The sequence below is a fragment of the Stenella coeruleoalba genome, assembly GCF_951394435.1.
Source record: "Stenella coeruleoalba genome assembly, chromosome: 10".
Classification (NCBI taxonomy): Eukaryota; Metazoa; Chordata; class Mammalia; order Artiodactyla; family Delphinidae; genus Stenella; species Stenella coeruleoalba.
Genome location: NC_137156.1, coordinates 98,102,500 through 98,124,156, shown reverse-complemented (window position 1 = coordinate 98,124,156; position 21,657 = coordinate 98,102,500). Strand labels below are relative to the sequence as shown.

The window sequence follows — 21,657 nt, the reverse complement described above, 5'->3', positions numbered from 1 at the left end:
TTGAGAGTCCGCCTGCCGATGCAGAGGACGCGGGTTCGTGCCCCGGTCCGGGAGGATCCCACATGCCGCGGAGCGGCTGGGCCCGTGAGCCGTGGCCACTGGGCCTGCGCATCCGGAGCCTGTGCTCCGCAACGGGAGAGGCCACAGCAGTGAGAGGCCTGCGTACCGCAAAAAAAAAAAAAAAAAAAAAAAAAGAACTCAGGATCTGCAGTCCAGCAGATGTGACTCAGAATCTCGACTCTGATACTTAGTAAAGCTGAGATCTCAAACAAACCTCAGAGCCTGCTCACCTCATCTGTAGGTGAACATAATGACTTTATCAATCTCATGGGGATTCAGATGACCTAGAAAGGTAATATATGTAAAGTGCCAAACACAGAGTTGGGTGTGTTGTTATATTTTTGAAATGACACTATACACACGCACACGTATATTTGAATGACAGTTCTTACGAACCTACAAAATGGAAATTATTGTTTTTATTATCGAAACCTAAAAGGGCTGCAATTAACTTTCACCAATTTAAAGACAAACCCTAGGACTTCCCTGGAGGTCCAGCGGTTAAGACTCTGGGCTTCTGCTGTAGGGGGCACGGGTTCAATCCCCGGTTGGGGAACTAAGATCCCACATGCTGCATGATGTGGCCAAAAAATTTAAAAAATAAAGACAAACGCTATATGATTGCCTGACATGCAGAGGGAAGACATGGATTTCCGCTAAACATTCTAAACTTTCTTATCATGAAAAAGTAATTGTTCCCTGGATGGTGCAGGGGGAAGGTTACAGCTACTTTGCACAAGTACAAATCAATCCCTGGACTGAGGCCTCGTTAGCATCTGTAAAATGGGTGCAGTGGAGGTCCCTGCCCTCCCCACCCCTTGACCCCTCACAGCTGTGAGAAAGAAGTGACTGGTTCCCTTACCAAGTAAACCGGGCTCCGCTTGTCGTCCATCGCGGGGATGCCAGTGAGGACCTCAGCTAACACCTGTGAGAACACGGAGTTAGCACGGTTCACACACACATGCACAAGTTCACCCAGGAGCTTCTGGCCAAGAAAGAAGTTCCTTCTCAGGAACAAATTCTGAGCTCCAGGCCTGGCTCTGGCATCTGCCAGCACAGACACTTGCCCAAAATCTGGAACGTGGGATTATCACTAAACACCTCCTCCAGCTAAACACACCACCCAGCTACTAGGAGAAGGTTTAAGTTAATTGATAGCAAGGTAGGGAGGATGAAAACCAAATGTGTGTGTATTACCATCAGATAGATAGACAAGATACACACACACACACACCTCTCTCTATATATATACACATATATACAGCTATCTGTATACACACATACATATACATACACACACTATATATACTAAAGGTATTTTCATTTAAAACCCATCAGGAACGGTAAGCAGGCACTGCTATGTTAATCTCAAGAAAAGGAGGAATCCATGTGCAGACACCTATTCTAGACAGAAAATCTCGGCAGGATCTATAGCACGTTTCATCCACAGGCCTTTATTTACATTATTTGTTCATTAATACATCCATTTAAGAAAGGAGCACAGCCCTGAGCCAGTGTAAGCCACCACAAAATTGACAAACTGTGATTTGTAGCTTAATAAATGGGAAACCTGCTTTGAACAGAAATTCAGCAGAGATAACAGCACACTGGCTAAGGGGTCCCTAGTCAGACAGACCTGGGTTCAAATTCTGACTCTGTTCCTTATATGCTTTGGTGATCTTTGGGCAAGAAACTAAAATCTGGGGACTTCCCTGGCAGTCCAGTGGTTTAGACTCAGCGCTTCCACTGCAGGGGGGTGCGGGTTCAATCCCTGGTCAGGGAACTAAGATCCCACACGCCGCATCTGAGCCTGTATCCTTATGTGGTACGTGGTGATCTAGTGGTTGTAAATATGAGGCAGTGGGTACTCCATCTTAGTGTCAAATCTCCCTCCCACAACTTCTCTCAAAGTCAGAATAAGGTCACGTCACTGCCAAGAACTCCTCCACCCAGAAAGGGCCTGCAGGGATACTAACAGACTGGCACTGGCCAGGAGGGGGCAGCAGAGGGCACCCCTGCAGCTGGCGGAGGAGCCCATGGAAAAGGGACTCCGGCTGGGGTCCTGCCAAGGCAGGAGGGAAGAATAAGAGGAAATAAATAGACAGACATTTCCTCTGCCTCTTCCACATGGCAGGCCCTGTGCCAGGCCTTTTACAGAGGTTACTTAGCGCTCATCAAAAAGAACACTGACCTACTACGGTATAGCACGGAGAACTATATTCAATATTCTGGGATAAACCACAATGGAAAAGAATATAGAAAAGAATGTATATATGTGTATAACTGAGTCACTTGTGCTGTACGGCAGAAATGACCATAACGCTGTAAATCAACTATACGTCAATAAAAAAATAAATTAAGAAAAAAAACACACAGAGAAATGCAGTGTTCCCCACAACAAGAACCAAAGTTCAAAATCGTACCATCCATCAGTGGCAGGGCTGAGAAAAAGACTGGAGGGAGCCAGTAGGCACTCACTGAATGAATGAATGAGTGAATAGGAAAGTCAATTGTTGCATCAGGAGCTGAGTTAAAAAGTCAAGAGTAAACAGAAATCAAGAGTGAGGGTGTGAAGGTAGGAAGAATAACGGTAACCACAATAATAATAATCATGTTGACCTATGCAACATACTCTGCTAACCAGTTTATATATGTTATCTTATTAATCTCCATATGTATGAATACCCCCATTTTTCAGAGGACAAAACTGAGGCCCAGAGTTATAGGTGACACCCTAGGTCACACAGCTGAAAGTAACTGAGCTGGGACTCAATCCCATGCTCTTAAGCTCTACCTTATAAGTGCCTGGCAGCCTTGGGCTTCAGTTCCACTGGTTCTTAAAGGAGCAGGAGCTTGGGCTGGCCCTGCTGAGCTTCACTGAGCCCCTCGCAGTGGGGCTGATGGGGGCGAGGAGGGGGAGGAGGGAGGGAATTGGGGGACAAGTAAACCAGAAGGGCCGATGGGCTGGGAGACAGAGGGAAGCAGAATCTGGTATGTGGAGGCTGGGCTGAGGGCAGAAAGTGGCTCAGAGGAAGGGCATTAGTGGGAGAGGTAGATGGACGGACTGTGGTCAAAGAGAGGAAGTACAGAGTTTAAGGCTGGAGAGGAAGAGAGAAGGCAAGGTCCAAGGTGCAGCTGTTGGCTCCTGGCAGAGGTCAGCCAGCGACTGTCACTTTTCTCAGCCAGCATTTCCCAGACCGGGATCCACAGGTGTCTGATGCTTAGAGATACTAAGAAAACAAGGCTCCATGGTCAAGGGAATTTGGGAAACATTTTGGGAAGAGGTTGCCATGGAGACCCTTTCAGAAAACAGCTTAGGAGTGAGCAGTGCCAGCAAGTTAGGGTCACTGAAGACCCTCACCAAGTTTATAAGCCAGTCCTGACGGGGGGTGGAGATTGGAAGCCCACCTCCATACCATTGCTGGGTGGTGGTGAATTCGCAATTACCAGATTAAAGGCTATTTACCATATGAAAGGCTCTTGTTAATTTTGTGGTAACTTTTTTTTTTTCCTGCTTAACCTTGCTCAACCCAGCATTTCTCAAACCTACTTAAACACATCAAAACCCTTTAAACACATCAAACCTATGGAGATCTCAGGGAATTGGTATTCTTTGGAGACTGCTACACTCAGACCATGAACTCCTGGGGGAGGGATTGTGTTTTAGTTACATTTACATTCCAAGTGCCTGACACACAGTACTGAAGGACAGCAGTGGTGACAAGGACAGAGGTTGGATGGGTAGATAGATACTGAATGGATGGGTGGCTGTTGCCGATGAATGGTTGGATAACAACTGGACTGATGGACGGATGGACAGATGGACAAAACGGATGAACAAACAAGAACAAACAGACAACTGGATAGATAATTAGGTGGCTGGCTGGATGCGAATCAGGGAAGTCAGGAGGTACCTTTAGCCTATTGGAATCTGGACACTCATGGGGCGGGGGCCTTTACTTCAAGGGTTGGCAAACTTTTTCTGTAACAGGCTAGATCGTAAATATTTTAGGTTTTGTGAGCCACAAACAATCTCTGTCACATCTTCCTTTATTATGATTGTTGTTGTTGCTGTTATTATTCAATCTTTTATAAATGTAAAAACTAGTCTTAATTATAGGCCATAGAAAATAGGCCATTGGACTGGTTCTGACCTGTGTGCCATAGTTTGCCAACCCCTGCTGTACTTGGTGGAACATTTCTAAGAGCCTCTATTATGTGCTTACAAAGGAGCCATGGGAAGGACAAATGTGTACAGGCCCAGATCTGAGCAGAGAAGGAAGCTCTTACTATTCCACAGCCGAATATGTCCACTCGCTTTGTCAGCTGCCCCACCCTGATGAAATCTTCTGGAAGGTATGCAGTGGAGGCCTGGAAAAGGCGGGTCTTCACCGTGGTGTATTTTGACTTTTTGTTGACAGGACACCAGTGAGCCATCGAATGAGCCAGCTTGGGGGTGAAGTTTTGGTCCAGCAAGACATTGGAGCTGTGGGAAAGAAGGCAGAGAGAACCCTCTTGTTTTGAGGTAGACAAGAAGAGGTTGCCATGGAAACCCTTTCGGAAAACAGCTTAGGAGTGAGCAGTGCCAGCAAGTTAGGGTCACTGAAGACCCTCAACAAGTTTATAAGCCAGTCCTGACGGCGGGTGGGGATTGGGAGCCCACCTCCACCAGCAAATGGGGATGGAGCTAAGATTAGTCCTGCTGTCCCAGAAATGGCATTTGGTGGCCAGACAGGTGCAGCCATCCTGACCCCCACGGATGTCAGCCCAGATCAACCTCAGCCTGCCAAGCCCAGAGGCTGTGCCGCCTCCGTCTCTTCAGAAGTTGCTCCAACCCCCAGCTCTGGCCCAGCTGACTCATGTCTAAATGCCAGCATCCTTTGGGACTGAACCTGCCCAGATCACGGGGAATAAGAAGAGCAATAAAAATATTCTTGGAGGGCTTCCCTGGTGGCGCAGCGGTTGAGAGTCCGCCTGCCGATGCAGGGGACGCGGGTTCGTGCCCCGGTCCGGGAAGATCCCACATGCCGCGGAGCAGCTGGGCCCGTGAGCCATGGCCGCTGAGCCTGCGCGTCCGGAGCCTGTGAGGAGAGGCCCGCATACAGTGAAAAAAAAAAAAAAAAAAAAATTCTTGGACCGTGGGAATGAACACTCTCAGAAAGTACTCCAGAGGAAAAATTTAAAATTTTTAAAAACTAAGCTTCAAGTATAGAAATATTCAAACTAACCCCAAATGGTTTTTAAAAAGTAGACACAGAGAGCAGTTCTCCTAGGTTCCCTTACCCTGCTGCTCTCCGCTCAAGCGCCCCCTTTCAATAAAGCCTTTGGTTTTGTCATAAAAAGTAGACACCAATTCCAATAACCACTATTAGGAGTTTTTATGTAAATTATGGGCAAATACCTTCAATGGAAGACTAAGAAGTCATGAAAAATGATGACAGGCAATGTGGGGAAATGTTTACCATGTTTAACTCATGGGGAAAAAGAGAATATGAACTGGTAAACGGGTAACGGTGCTATCTTAGGGCTGAGATGTCTGCGTGGGCAGGGGTGGGAAAAAACCCAGAAAAGTGGCGGCCAGCTGGTGAGTGAGGGCAGCAGGGCCAGGATGACCACCTGCCCTTTCATTTCCTTTCTTGCTATTACAATTGTTTGTGCAATCAAATAAAAATCAGGGGGGAGAAAAGAGGAAAGGGCTTCCACTTGCCAAATGGGGAGAGAACGCTGAGGAAGTATGAAGTCTACGGTTTCGAGTTCAGTTTTGCCAGATCTTCTGGTATCTTCTGGAATCCCTCTCCATGCTTCCAGTCTTGGGAGCACGTTACTGATATGCTGGGGTACACATCTAACTTGCATCACAGTATCTGTGACAACAGATGCACAAGCAAGAACGGGTCTCCAGGACTTCCCTGGTGGCGCAGTGGTTAAGAATCCGCCTGCCAATGCAGGAGACATGGGTTCGAGCCCTGGTCCGGGAAGATCCCACATGCCGCGGAGCAACTAAGCCCGTGAGCCACAACTACCGAGCCTGCGCTCTAGAGCCCGCGAGCGACAACTACTGAGCCCACGAGCCACAACTGCTGAGCCTGCATGCCACAACTACTGAGCCCCTGTGCCACAACTACTGAAGCCCTCACTCCTAGAGCCCGTGCTCCGCAACAAGAGAAGCCATCACAACGAGAAGCCTGCGCACCACAATGAAGAGTGGCCCCCGCTCGCCGCAACTAGAGAAAGCCTGCGTGCAGCAACGAAGACCCAACGCAGCCGAAAATTAATTAATTAATTAAAAAAAAAAAAGAACGGGTCTCGCAAAGACCCTGAGCAAGGAGCTCCAAAGCCCAGGGAGCCTGGCAGACATGGCCCACAGCTTAAGGACCTGATCCAGACCAGCTGCTGGAGGGGAAGCGAAATACAGCGGGGGAGTGGAGGGCTTGTTGGGGAAACACCAACAAGCTTTTGGGGGAAATACTTTTGTTGGGGAAAGACAAATGTGGAGACAGGCAGTTCATGCTGACGGCAATCAGGGACAGAGTACAACCCAGAAACACTGATGTTCGAGGGTATAACGAAGAAAGAAGAGCCCCAAGAGAGGCAAGGAAGGGAGAGAAAGTGAAAGAGAAGAGAGACAGAGGGGGAGGAATGGGACCCAGGAGTGTGCGACACCTCATCCCTGTAGCCCAGCCCTGGGCGGGGCCCAGCCCACCTCTCTCACCTCTTGACGTTGCCATGGATGATCTCCAGGCCATGCAGATGCTCCACGGCATGAAGCAGCCCTGAGCAGATGACGACACGCTGGGGCCAGGGGAGCGGGTCCGAGCCACCCTAAGAGAAAGAAAAGGAGGAGAAAACAGTCACACATATGCCTTTGTAAAGTCCCAGTGGCAGGGTCCTGGGCTCCTGTCTCTCCTCCAGCCCTCGTGTCCTCTGCAACAGGGCTCGGCCAGCATGGTTTACTGGCAGGGTACCGGTTTTGACATCAGACACATCTAGGTATAAATCCCAGCTCAGACATGCACTAGCTGTGTGACTTTGGAAAAGACACTCAACGTCTCTGAGCCTCTGCTTCATCAGATATAAAATAGAAATGTTAACCCCTATGCTTTAGGGTTGTTGTAAGGATTCAAAGGAGTGAATGGTATGCCCCTAGCGTAGTGCCTGTTACACAGTGGGTGCTCAAAAAGCAGAAGTTATTTTTATCATGACTCTCATGTGGCAGCTCTGGAATTCTTCTCTAGGAGGGGCTGGTTGGGAGAGGAGCTAGGGAGCTTGTGTTGGCACACCAAGCACATGGGCTGATTTTGTAAGTATTTGGGGAGACCTCACAAGAGCTGATGGGGATTATCGGTGGTCTAAAGCCCCCTACCTGCCACTGAATGTCCAAGCAAAATCACCTCTTATGTTTTAGGTCGTCTCTTAGGTCCCACAGCCTCTAAGAACTGGCCTTGCTAATGGACTTCTTCTAAAAAACTCTGGAATCTGGAGCCACACAAACCCAGTTTAAACTCTAGCCCTGATACGTGTCAGCTGTGTTCCTTTGGGTAAGTCACTTTGCCTCTCTGTGCCAGAGACTCCTCTTTTTGAAAATGGGGGAAACCTCCAGGGCTGTGGCAAGGTCCGAAGGAGATGTGTAAAGCCATTACCAAGGTGTCTTGCACACAGTGAGAGTTCAGCAAAGCTACCAATCATTATTACACCACGAATAACTGCTTCGTCTGGTCCCTGACAAGGGAAGCAATAATTCTGTTGCAGAATGACTTTTTACCCTCTGTTTGAGGATTTTATGGGAAGGAGGCTTGTCTTAAAAATGGTAATTTTAATAGATACAGCACTCACATAGTATGACCTGCAAAAGGTCAAAAGGGTGTGGAGTAAAGTTTCTCTTCCAACCTATGCTCCATCTACATAGTTCTCCCCAGAGGCAGTCAAGGCACCAGTTTCTTGTATCTTTTCTGAAATATTCCATAAATTCACGAGCAAATAGGAATTAACTAGAATAGCATTTTTTAATAAAAATTTGCCTCCAATTTCCATACTCAGTTAATTCTTCTTCTTGTCCTATTGCATTGGCTAGCACCTTCAGAACAATGTTGATAATATAGCACTATGGGGTACCTTTGTCTTGCTCTTGACTTAAATGCCTCTTGTCAAAAAACATTTTAAATAGGTTTTTACCTGAAGATGTTTAGCCAGATCTTATCTATCTTGGCCCACCTCCTCTTCTCGAAGGGTCTCCTGAAGGCCCCTTTCCCCTCTGGACTCCTAAAAGTCCTTAACCCTGATTCTCCAACTGGGTACTGCCTAATCTTGTTCTTTGACCATGACCGAGCCCCTTACCTGACCCTGGAGTCTGTCCTGTAAAGAACCATTTGCCATGTACGGGTAGATCAAGCTGTAAAACTGTTCTCCAGTGCAGAGGCCCAGCAGAGGTAAGACATTGGGGTGGCAGCATCTGAAATCAGACATCAGTACAGGGATGAGGAGTCAGACGGAAAGAATAATCAAAGACCGCTCCATTTCCTACCTCCTAAACCTCTTCTGCCCTCTCCACCCCCTGAGGCCACCAGTAACCTCCCAGGTACTAAATGCTCTAAACCCTGAGAGCCCAGCAACAGGGTAGAGATGACAACTGCATGCCCTCGAGGAGCTTAAAATCAAGTAACTCAAAGTACATGACACCCTAACCACCGTCTTCCAGAAACAGAGGCTTAGAGGTTAAGGAACTTGCCCAAGGTCACAACTAGCAAACACTGAAGCCAGGACCAGAGAGCAGGTCTGTTTGACTCCCAGGATTCGGGTTCTTCCCCGAAATCCTCTTCTGGTGGGTTCCGAGTCACTGTTCCCTCTTGACCCTCTTCCCACCTCTCTGACTGCTCTTTCTTGGCCTTTTCCACTAAGACCCTCCTCCTTTGCCTTCCCCTGAAACTTGAATCTCCCTGGCTGGGCTCATCATCTTGTTTTATAAGCTTCTCCACCAGGAATCTCTCACCTCTTTGAGGAACACCCCCAAATCTCTCATCTCCAGGCACATCCCACACACCAGAACTGACTGTCAAATTGCATCCCAAGGTTCCAGGTGAACAACCTAGACTCAACAAGTTCCAAACCTGCTTCTCTGCCCACAGTTATTTTCTCAACCAAGGGCACCACCATCCATCCAGTTTCCTAGAAACCTCCTTACCTCCCCCATCTAATTAGTCACTGTTCACTGTCATACATAGCTTTCAATACACCCCCTTCATTCTCCCCTCCTCTGCCTTGGGTCCGACCCCAATGAACCCTCCCCAGCACTGTTGCAACGGCCTCCTGCCTGATCCCTTGGCCCCCCTCCACTCCCCCCAGGCCATCCTACTGCACAATTTTCACACTCAGTAGAGTTATTTACACTTCACTCTCCCCACTGGACTCCCCACTGGCTGTGTATTCTTCATGTCTGCACTCCCTAGAACAAAGAAAGGCCCTGACTGACGACTCACATTTGCCAAATCAATGAATGAAGGAGTGACTACCGACTCCAGGAAGGCACTATGCCAAGGTGGAAAGGGAATCAGATTTCCCATTTCCATTAAGTGTGTCTGTGTGTGGATAAGTGTGTGTGTGTATATGTGTGCATGCGCACGCGTGCGTGTGTGTGTAGTCATGCATATGTATGAAGAGAGAAAGGATTAAAGAAAATATATCAAAATCTGAATACCGTAGTAGTTACTTATAGGTGCTATGGAAAATCGGTGATTTCTATTTTCCTCTTTATAATTTTCTTTATTTCTTAAAATACTCCACAATCATCACACACTGCCCAAGGCTACACACTGGCAGAGGAACTCAGACAGTGACTTGCCAGGTTGAATGACAGCTGGTGTCCAGCACACTGCAGAGGTCCAGTATGTGCGCGTTCAATCCATCAGGCAATGACGGCAGAGCCAAGATAAGTGTCCAGGTATCCAAATGTCCTCCCCCTCTCTTTCCCAGTCCCCCCCACCAAGCTCTGTGACGGGGAGGCTCACTTTACTTCAACCAACCACATTCCAGCTCTGCCACTTACTAGCTGTGCGATCTTGGACAAGACACTTAACGTCTCTGTGCCTCAAGTTGCCCGTGTGTAAAATAATGTGAAAACAGTAGCCATGTTACAGGGGTCTTGTGAGGATTAAATGAGCTTACATAAAGAGAATGCTTAAAACGTGCTTGCCACATAGGAAGCACTATATACAGGTTAGCGGTCATCACTATCAAACAAAGTATTTTCCAAAGGGGAGGCTTACCTACGACAAATTTGTACCTCTACCTGGAAGAATTTTTCAATTGTTCCTGGACCTGAACAGGGCACCTGTGGGAAAAGACACTTAAACATGAAAATCTAGCCTCACCATGTAGTCTCCACCCCTTACTGGAAACCAATAAGTGCCCACCTCTCTGAGCTTCTTGAAGATGAATGGAGTGCCGAGCCTTTGCCCTCTGTAGATGTCAGCAAAGGTCCCCTCACTGATTTTGTGGTTTGGGTTGAAGTTATCAGTTGCCTGGACCACGTCCACCTCGCTCCAGAAAAGGCTGTCATCAGCCAGGCTCAAAAGTGTCTCCTGCTTAGGAATGGAGGTGCTGAAATCCTGGGAATTCAGAGAGAAGAGACTGAGATTAATATGGAAAATACTATTTTCCCTACTACCTCAGGGACTCTCAGAACAGCAGAGCTGAGGGGTGAAGGGGATCATCTCATCCAGTGAGGAGGGATGGCAAAAAGGACAGATCCCAGCGCTGCTTCTAACTTGCTCCGTGACCTTGGACAAGTTGCTTAACCTCTCTGAGCCTTCATTTCCTCATCAGCAAAAATAAAGATAACCATAATACCCTGGAGGGTAATTTTGAAGATTAACTAAAATGTGAGTATTCCCGGCCCATGGTGGAGGTTTCCTTTTTTTTTTTTTTTCCCCCAGTTTACAAAGGTGAGCACCAAGGGGGTCAAAGAACTGAAGTGAGTTTACACGGCGGGTCGATGGCTGGGCTTGTGTCCCCGGTCCTGCACACGGTGTACATGCCAGGAAGCAGGACACAGGTTCACATAACCTGTGTAAGCCTAAGAAAAGCAGCTCTGCATCAATCCCTTTTCTTCTTAAAAATAGGTGTACATAAACTTCCATTTTTTTTAAGTTATATGTGCTCTTATAAACAGTTTTAGATAATTAGAGGGGAGCTAATTATACATGATCTCATTATCCACTTAACTGCTATTAAAGTTTAGTGTAATTCTTGTCAGTTAGATACACGAGAATTTCTTTTTAAAAATTGGGACCATGCCGCACCCACCGTTTTGATTTCCACTGTTTTCTCTAAACGTTATACCATGATCATTCTTCCAATTACTAAAGCATCTTTGAAAATGATTAATTATTAAAAAATAAATAAGCCTGCTTAAGTGACAGTCCCTTTTATGCAAGAGCTCCACTAACCAGACCCATGTAGCACTGGCTTCCCTGCCAGGCACTCTGCCCAGGACACCTTTAGGGGCCCACGAAAACATCTTAACGTAATTTCTTTCGAAGTCTGATGAACAAAAATGAACTTTTCAAGTTGAAGAAAATGTTTTAATTTTTAATCCAACTTGGATTATGTTCATCTTTATACCGCTGCAGTCGTAAAGTGTAATTTTAAGTAATATTTTTAAATGAAAGAAAGGGCCTAGAAAGGCAAAAATGCTTAAGATTCACAGAAGTCACTTGTGACCCTGGACCCAAATCATTAAAAATTCAGGATAACTCCAATATATTTTGTGTTGAAAAAAGGTTGAAGGGGAGGCATTTTGACTACTGCAACCAAGATATTTTGGGAGGAGGAAGATGCCAATTATCAGCTCTCATTTAAATACAAATAACGGAAAAGCTCATTAAAAACTAGAGGGCACCCTCTCCCCGCCCCTGATTTACTGAGGGCCAGCACTGAGAGTCTTAGAAGCTCAGAGCAATTCAATGGGCCTCGTTTCTCCCCTTCACCCTGACCCCTAACCCCCAAACTGTTCCCGAGGAATAAACACGTTGCATTTCTGAGAGAGGGTCACAGCTGGGAGCTACTGCTGGGGGGCAGAGGATTTACCTTTGAATCGGATGAGGCTGGCAGGTCGGTGTTTACAGAAGGAGAGGCATCTTCAGCAGGGCCCCAGGGGCTGGCTCTGGCTGGAGCAGGCCCTGGAAAGGAGGGACAGTGGGTCAGGCCACAGCCACTGGAGGAAGGAGGGACGGGTCCCTGCCTGGTCCCCAGATCCAGTCAGTCTCTCATTCACTCCACAAACATTTTACTGTCAGTGATGACAGCTGCCATTTCCTGACACCACAGGCGCCAGCCTACCCGCTGCTCGAGCGTTACCCCGTGAAAGCCTTATGACAGCCCTGTGGGTTGGTCCTATACAAAGTCCCCGTGTGATAGGTGGAGAAAGGGAAGCACTGGAGGTGGCCACTTGCCCAGGGCCACGCTGACAGTAAGTGGCAGAGTCGGCCTTCAAATGGAGATCCTTGGGCCTTCTAACCCCTACACTGTCCCACCCCCCACAAAAGCAGCAGAGAAGGACACAGGTGCGTTAGCTACAGAGCCTGCCCTCCAGAAACCTCCACGGCAGCAGGATTGGCAATAACCAGCCTCCCGGGGCAGAGGCAGGAGAAGCCGGCCTTAGTGGGTTGCGAGATCAAGGAGGCCTTCACAGAGGAAGGAACACTTGACCTGAGCTTCAAAAAGGGGAGAACATTTGCAACAAGTAGCTATGACGTAGGGAGGGCACCGAGGCCGTGGAACCGGCCCACGAGGAGGTGTGGCAGCAGGAAAGCCCAGGCGAGCGGTAAACATTCCGGGCACGCTTAGTTAGCAAACACTGACAGCATTCCCAATGCTTCCCTAAGCTAACTCATTTCACGCTCATAATAGCCCCAGGAGAGAGATGCCAGTATCATCTACTCTTTACAGGTGGTGAAACTGAGGCACGGAGGGGTGACCCAACCTTTCCAAGGGCACCCAGTCAGTGGCTCCAGAGCCTGTGCTCTTAATCCCTTAGTGAATGTGGAAGATTCACAAGAGAGGTGTGGCTTGAAGAGTAGTTCAGGGTCAGGGAAAGGTCAGGTTAAAGAGGCTGACGTGTCCTCACCAGGCACCATGTGAAGATTAACCTGAAGGCTAATGGGGCAGTCTGGGGTCTGCAGGTCAGAGCAGGTGCAGGCCGGGAACAAGACAGGCCACGTAGCTGACCCACATGAAAGTGCCTTGACCAGCAGCCTGAAGCTTCAGATGTCACCGTTGGAAACACCCAAGTGGCCCTACTGCAGGGCTGGCCTCTGAGTAACAGGGAGCCGGCCCTTCCAAGGGAAACTGACTTTGACCCAAGGGTTGCTGGCCAAATCCACCTGTTTCAAGTATTTCTGGCTTACCTCATCAAGAAAGGCGTGATTAATGTGGACCTTTGACCATAGACAACATTAACTCAGAATACTGAAAACAGCACCGTGGTGAAGCTAGAATCAGCCTTCCAAAACTACTAACCAAGGCAGCTGAGAAAACAAAACTCACCTGACAGAAAGCCTGAGGCTCTTTCGTCCTCTCAGAGGAGGGGCCCCCCTAAGCCTCTCTCCCTGCATTGTCTGCTGCTTCTAGAGTCTTTTGTTTGTTTGTTTGTTTTCTTTATTTCACATTTTCCAGCATTGGCGATATTTGAAAGGACTACATTTGAGAAGGTACCGTGCTGGTACACCCACACTGCACCAGCAACCCCCAGAATGGGGTACTAACAACAAACACCCCTCCCCAAAATACACAGGTACGAACACACATTCACACACACCCTCTTTGTCTCTCAGTGCACTACAACTTAAACTGACCTTTGGACTTCCCCGGTGGCGCAGTGGTTAAGAATCCGTCTGTCAATGCAGGGGGACACGGGTTCGATCCCTGATGGGTTCGATCCCTGATCCGGGAAGATCCCATATACCACGTAGCAACTAAACCCGTGCGCCACAACTACTGAGCCCACATGCCGCAACTACTGAAGCCCGCGTGCTTAGAGCCCAGAGCTCCGCAACAAGAGAAGCCACCGCAACGAGAAGCCCGTGCACCGCAACGAAGAGTAGCCCCCGCTGGCGCAATTAGAGAAAAGCCCGCGCACAGCAACAAAGACCCAACACAGCCAAAAACATTTTTTAAATATATAAACTGAGCTTCAGGGTAAGAGCTATAGCTCAGACACGGGAATTAAACCTTTGGCAAAAAAAGGAAAAAATAAAACCAGAATAAATGGATAAAGAAGATGTGGCATATTTATACAACAGAATATTACTCAGCCATAAAAAAAAAATTGACTTAATGCCATTTGCAGCAACATGAATGGACCTAGAGATTATCATACTAAGTGAAGTAAGCCAGGCAGACAAATAGCATATATCACTTACATGTAGAATCTAAAAAAAGTGATACAAATGAACTTACATACAAAACAGCAATAGACCCACAGACATAGAAAACAAACTTACGGTTACCAAAGGGGAAAGGGTGAGGGAGAGATAAATTAGGAGTTTGGGATTAACAGATACACCCTACTATATATAAAATAGATAACCAACAAGGATCTACTGTAGAGCCCAGGGAACTATACTCAATATTTTGTAATAACCTGTAGGGAAAAGAATCTGAAAAAGAATATATATATATATAACTGAATCACTTTGCTGTATACCTAAAACCAACACAACATTGTAAATCAACTATACTTCAATTAAAAAAATAAAAAGGTAAAATAAAAAACAAAATAACTAAAACCAGCAACGTGCTACAGACCAGCTGGCAGCCCTGTAACTGACCAGAGCCCAGCTGTTCACTTAAATCCATCCGCGCATCCGCATGCACCCAGGCCGTGCTTCCTGAGGCTGCTCCCACCCCGACTCCCCACCCCTGGTGACTGGGTGTGGAGCAGAGACTGCCTTGCAGTAAGGCTCCTGGCCACTGCTGCTCCAGAGGTGGAGACCTCCGCCCCTGCCCTGCCTGCCTTCTCTTGGGCTCAGCTCAATACCCTTGGCCTGAGTCACCCAAACTGTGGTCACAGTCATCCATCTCCTAGGTGTGGGCCGTGTGTCTGTCCTGCTCCACCGTGAGTTACTTGATGTTTTCTTTCAATCCACTCCAGTTCACGTATTACATATTCAGCCTTGAAATCCCTAGTTTTTGTGCATGTGATATATTCTCTGCCTAACACCCGTGTTCCATGTACCACTGGGGACAGACACTCTACACTCTGGGAACTGCTGTTCCAGGCCAACTTGACTTCCCTCCTGCCTCTTTCCTGGAGTTCTGCTCTATCTGCTCTCCCCGCCCCAGGGCTGACCTCAGAGCAGGCTGCACACACGGTCCCTCATCCTCTCCCACTGCCCAGCGAGGCCAAGGTCAGCACTAGCCTCACACAGCCATGATTCTCTGGTCTGACTGATGCCTGGGGTTTGCTCTGGGGGCTGCACCAGGCCTCTCAGTGTGGGGGGATCGCTGAGGTCTGCTCTTGTGACACAGGAGGGCTACTAGGGGTGGTTGAGTCTATTTATCCCTGTGGTTTGCGTAGGGGGAGCGGGGGGAGGGAGTGGAATTGGAACCAATACCGCAAGGCTGAGAAATCAGATAAGAACTAGCCCTTGCTTCCACTCATGGACGGCCTGGGCCAGGGAAGACAGTGGTCTACACAAATGTCATTTCCAAAACACTAAGAGTTAACCCTTCACGGTGCCATTTCCCACAGAAATCTTTCCAGAACGTTTGCTTTCTCAAGCAGAATGCACCAATCTTGTCCTGCTGAGCTGCATCACTGCAGGCAGGAACAAAGAACACGCAATGTTTCTGCATCTTATTCGGGGTTTTCTGGCTCCTGCCCTGTGGCTGACAGTGGGTCGGCCTCTACAGCTTCCCCATCTCTTTCTTGGTAGCAGACAGAACTGAGCTCAAGTCCTGGCTCTGTCATTACTAAAGATTTGACCTTGGGTGGGTTGTGCTTCCTTTCTTTAGCTTTCTCAGATGTAGAAAAAACCCCAAAAAACACAGAAATAGTCCATTCTTTGTAGAGTTCTTGTCCAGATTAAAAGACATGACATAAAGCACAAAGATCACTCTCTGGTATATGTGGGGTACCAAGGCTGGTAAAACTATGTGTAGATTAAATCAATTCTGATGGACAGACGATGGTCTCTCCCATAGGTAAGGCTTTGCAACAGTTATTTCAGCCACTCAGAGCCCTTTTATCTGTTTTTGTTTTTGTTTTTGTTTTTGCGGTACGCGGGCCTCTCACTGCTGTGGTCTCTCCCCGTTGCGGAGCACAGGCTCCAGACGCGCAGGCTCAGCGGCCATGGCTCACGGGCCCAGCCGCTCTGCGGCATGTGGGATCTTCCCAGGCCGGGGCACGAAACCGTGTCCCCTGCATCGGCAGGCAGACTCCCAACCACTGTGCCACCAGGGAAGCCCCAGAGCCCTTTTATCTGAAATCTAGCTTTGAGAATCTGTTTAAGGAGGTGCTTAGAACATGTCCATGGCTCATCTGCTCGTGTATTTTCCTTCTCCATGTCTCTCCCCACTACAGAGGTTAGGATGTGGGCTCTGGAACAATTCACCTGAGCTGAATCCCAGTCCCGCCGCTTGCTCAGCCATGGAGCTCTGGCAGGCTATGTCTCCTTCCCCAGCTATCAAGAGCCCCCTCCCTGGGTGGTCAGGCTGATTCAGTGACAGGCGGCACCATTCCTCCCTGTGTGCGCCCTCCTCCCCAGCCACCTCTGCCTCCACGTTCTCCACTCCTACGAGATACTCAGCTGGAACTCTGGGCCCAATGGAACCTTGGGTTTTCCCAAGAAAAGACTGGCTTTGGGTTATCTGATGAAATTAATGATGATGCCCTTATTTTTAGTTTGGGCAAAGATAGCCAGTCAACTTCCTGTCTCTGTCTACAGATCCTATTTATTGTCCTGACCTGTCTGGGCACATGTCCTCCCAAGTGCCATTCAAGAAAGCGGAGGGTGCAAAGTCTGGCAGAGACATAATGGTGCTTGTTTTCACGGCAGCCTAAATAAGGAACCTCTGAAGAAGCTGCTATACCAGTAACCTCCTCCAGCTCCACCAGCACTCCCCTAGAATTTCCCTATTTTATTATTATCTTTCCCGTTGGCCATCGATCAGTATCATATTAGCTTTAGGACCATTTCCCCTTATCTTTAATTGCCGATCAAAGTTCTGCTCTTTTTTTTTTTTTTTCCAAAACTCTTTAGCTACAGGAAATAATTTAGACTCCTTGGTCTAGGATTAACTTTCCAGACTCAACGTACCTGGGGTGCCTGGAATGTTCCTAATATCAGCTAACGTTTAATGAGCACCTACGTGGTGGCAACACCAAGGTGTATGATTCCTAACCACACACGATGATGTAGGCGGTTAGGAATTATTATTCTATTATTATGCGCATTTTATAGATGAAGAATATGAGGTACAGAGAGGCTAAGTCATTCTCCTGCTGGAAAGGGCAGAGCTGGAATTCAAATATGGGTCCGCCTGATGCAAAAGCCCGTGCACGCGCCTCTCAGCCGACGCTGACCCTGGCTTTGGGAGCCACGTCAACGGATTTGGGAGGTTTCATGGATTTGGGGTCTCCAGCTTTCCACTCATGAGGCTGCAGGAGAGCAGAAGGCGGGCGGGGCTCCGGGGGAGAGGTGGGGAGGACGGCATCAGGAGCGGGTACCCCTCGGGAAGTTACCCGCTGGCTGAGTCCTTCCATCATTTGGCAAACTGTCCCCCAGCCCTTCCCTGGGCACAAGGGGATGGAGACAAAGCTGAAGTGGGCTGAGAGGCTGTGGGGTAGGGGTGTGTGCAGCGGTTGAGGATACAAGCGTTCAAATCACATGGCTCAGATGCCTGTGCTGGGGGCTTGCGGAACCACAGGTAAAATACCTGGGCTCCGGAGCATATGACCTCGGCAGGCTGTTTAACCTCTCTGTGCTTCGTTTTCCTCATCTGTCAAATGGGGAGAAAAACAATACCAAACTCATACAGTTATTGAGGGTTAAATAGCTCAACTTCTTGAAGAGCTTAGAACAGTGTCTGACACATAGAAAGCCCCCAGTTACTGAGTTTGTTTTTTTCTTTTTACAAAAATGGGAAACTTCCCTGGCGGTCCAGTGGTTAAGACTCCGCGCTTCCAATGCAGGGGTCACGGGTTCAACCCCTGGTTGGGGAACTAAGATTCCCACCAGCTGTGCAGCACAGCCCAAAAAAAAAAAATTAATAATAACAATTAAAATACACCTCGCTGGGAATTCCCTTGTGGTCCAGTGGTTAGGAATCCACGTTTCCACAGCAGGGGTCACGGGTTCAATCCCTGGTCGGGTAACTAAGATCCCACATGCCGTGCAGAGCAACCAAAAAAAAAAAAGAGGTAATAGACGGTATATATCCTTTTGTCGTCTGACATTTTAACTTTTTAAACTCAGTATATCGTGAGCATATTTCCATGTATGTATACAGACCTACATCATTGCCAGCAGCATTTTATTGTCACCACCATCTGTGGTTAATTTTGCCATCCACATTTGTTGTTTCCAATTTTTTGCTATTATATGCTGAACTAAGTGTCTTTATAGATAAAACATTTCCTTAAATAAATCTTCTTTAAATTAAAAAATTAAGTTAAATTAAAATTACCCGGGCCTGGAAAGGTGGCTGGCCTCATGGGCTGCTCCGTTTCTTGTTCATCATCAGCGTTTCTTACAGAAGCTGCCAAAGGCTTTCCTGGCTTCACCGTATCCAAGAAGTCTGGGATGGAAGACTTGATTTCAGGAACTGATTTCCCTGAAATGAGGTGGGAAGAAAGAAAGCTATTATCATTCAATGAAGGGGGCTAGCCATCAACAGGCTGGGTCCAGAAATCAGAGACCTTGATCAGAGTCTTGCCTCAGCCTCAAGTTCATGATGTGCCCCCCGAGAGTTGTTTTTCCCTCTGGGCCTCGGCCTCCCCATGTGTAAGGTGTAGCTCTTGGACCCGACAATGGTCCAGCTGAGATACTCTGTCAGACACACCTACTTCCAGTCCTACCTGCTGTGTGACCTTAGACAAGTCACTTTCCTTCTCTGAGCTTGTTTCCTCACCTATGAAACAGAGAGATGATCATCATGATAACATGATAACATCTGCTTGCCTCCCTCACAGGGCTGTTGGGAGCGGGGAATGAGAGTGCAGACATGCAAGGCCTCTGCAGACCACACGGTTCCCTGAACACGTGGGGAAGTCAAAGATCTCCACCCGGCTGAGTCCCTAAGTCGAGCCCCTAAATATAAAAGTACTGGCAGTCCTCCAGCTTCCCCTTCCAAGAGCAGTGGAGACATGTGCATCCTTCCCTGTTTTAGAGACAGGAAGCCTGAAAATAGCAGCCACGTCAACTGCCAGCCGACACCGCACAATGCACGGCCAGGCCCAGCTCTGCGCGCAAGCAATCCTCCCCAGGTCCCTTGCTGCAGCCTGGTGGAGATGAGGACCCTGAGGCCTGAGCAGCTTAAGTGGCTTGTCTGAGATCACACAGCCTGGTCAGGCAGGACCGGCTCAAAGAGCCTGGGTGGAGGTCACCTGTTTTTCCAGAGTAATCACTTCTTTGCATTGCATTGGGAAACCCCAAAGGTGCCAGACGGTGTGTCTCCACCAGCTTCCACAGAGCCTGCTACGAGTGAACCTGCTTCCTCTCCCTTCCCCCCACCACTGCCATTCTCTCTCCAGGATGGTCCCGGCCTCCAGCTCCAGTGGCCTCCAGAGCCCTCCCCAGGCTGCATCTTACTAAAATACAGACCTGGCCTCACCACCTCCCTGCTTAAAGCCTTTACGACTCCCCACTGGCAGGATAAGGCACACACTCTTCACGTGAGCCCTCCTATCTCCCCACTGCCTCCCAGACCAAATCCAAATTCTACAGCCCTGCATTCAAGGCCCTTCACCCTCTGGTGGTCAGAGGTGGACCCATGTTTGAGAACCGAAAACACAGAGGGCACTGAAGCCCAGGGAGGGCCAGCCCACTCGCTCACTCTCACGTGGGCACCAGGTGGAGCTGAGACAAAACACACGCTTCCAGCCTTTGAGTCTCCAGGAGCATTTATTCCAACAGGTAAACAGTGTCTCTCTCTCTCAACAAAACCGATCGTCACCACGGGACCAAGCACGGGACCAAGCTTCTCAAATCCGAGCTGTGGGACTAGAATAATATCAGCAACGCCTCAGCGAACGGCACTCCAGTGTGTACGGCACGACGCAGATTTATTTGGTTTTCCTGACGACCTCTGATGGTTAACAGAATTCTCTGCATTTTATTAGCATATTGAGGCTCAGACGGGTAAAATGGTTTGTCCCGAGTCAAACAGCTGATGGGATTCAAACCTGGGGCTGGTTTCCCTGTCATCCGGTCCGGCAGAACCACTCACATGGCCACTGTCCTCAGCATCCCTACTCCCCTCTGCAGGGGGGCCCCGACTGAGGAACAGCAGGACAAAGGGTACGAGCAAGTGAGGAAAGGCCAGAAGGCCGAATGGGGGATAGTGGGTGACTTTTTCCATGTTTCCTTTACTGACATACTGTTCTTTTAAATGGAACCATCTTCTAAAAGAAGTAGCAGAGCTTAGCGGTTCAGAGTCCAGGCTCTGACCTGACACCAGCTCCCTCACCTCCCAGCTGTGTTTGCTTTGGATAACTTCCATGAGACTAAGGGAGATAGCACATGTTAACCAATGAGCTCAAAAGATGGGCACTTCATGGGTGGTGCTGTGATCATATTTTTAAAACACCGGGTCACCTCTTAAACAGCCCAGAGCGGGTGTAAGGGGCGTAGTTCGGGAGTCTTTCCGTTTTCATTTAACACAACTCCGCACCATGTACACTTTTTTGTTGTTTTACTGTATTTGTTTTTTTTCATTGCGGTAAAATACACTTAACGTGAAATTTATCATCTTAATCATTTTAAAGTCTAGGGCTTCCCTGGTGGCGCAGTGGTTGAGAGTCCGCCTGCCGATGCAGGGGACACGGGTTCGTGCCCCGGTCCGGGAAGATCCCACATGCCGCGGAGCGGCTGGGCCCGTGAGCCATGGCCGCTGAGCCTGCGCGTCCGGACCTGTGCCCCGCAACGGGAGAGGCCACAACAGTGAGAGGCCCGCGTACCGGAAAAAAAAAAAAAGTCTACAGTGGCACTGCGCGCATTCACGCCGCTGTCCAGCCGCCACCACCATCCATCTCCAGAACTTTTTCATCTTCCCAAACTGAAACTCTGCCCTCATTAAACACCAACTCCCCCTCCCCGCTCCTCCAGCCCCTGGCAACCACCATTCTACTTCTGTCTCTTTAAATGAATTTATTCTTTTAAATATTTTGACTTGTGTGAGGTTTTTTTTTTTCACTTTAATAGTAACTAAAAAGATGTATGTGGATATCCATGATATGGAGAGGTGTTAATATATTTTTTAATTGAGATATAATTGGCATAGAACATTATATTAGTTTCAGGTATATATCATAATGATTTGATATTTGTATGTACTGTGAAATGATCACCACAGTAAGTCTAGTTAACATCCATCACCACACAG

At 48.2% G+C, this 21,657-nt stretch overlaps 1 protein-coding gene across 1 annotated transcript in view; it reads right to left on the bottom strand.

Moving 5' to 3' along the window:
• The window catches only part of IRAK2 (interleukin 1 receptor associated kinase 2), a 58,657-nt gene that overhangs the window by 12,767 nt on the left and 24,233 nt on the right, over window positions 1-21,657 (bottom strand). The window contains exons 3-10 of the mRNA XM_079934251.1: window positions 18,742-18,888; window positions 12,142-12,233; window positions 10,467-10,661; window positions 10,320-10,384; window positions 8,395-8,509; window positions 6,773-6,882; window positions 4,351-4,546; window positions 923-985 (exon numbers count right to left, since the gene is read on the bottom strand). Coding sequence (XP_079790377.1) covers window positions 923-985; window positions 4,351-4,546; window positions 6,773-6,882; window positions 8,395-8,509; window positions 10,320-10,384; window positions 10,467-10,661; window positions 12,142-12,233; window positions 18,742-18,888 — 983 coding nt within the window. The remainder of the gene's footprint in view (window positions 1-922; window positions 986-4,350; window positions 4,547-6,772; window positions 6,883-8,394; window positions 8,510-10,319; window positions 10,385-10,466; window positions 10,662-12,141; window positions 12,234-18,741; window positions 18,889-21,657) is intronic.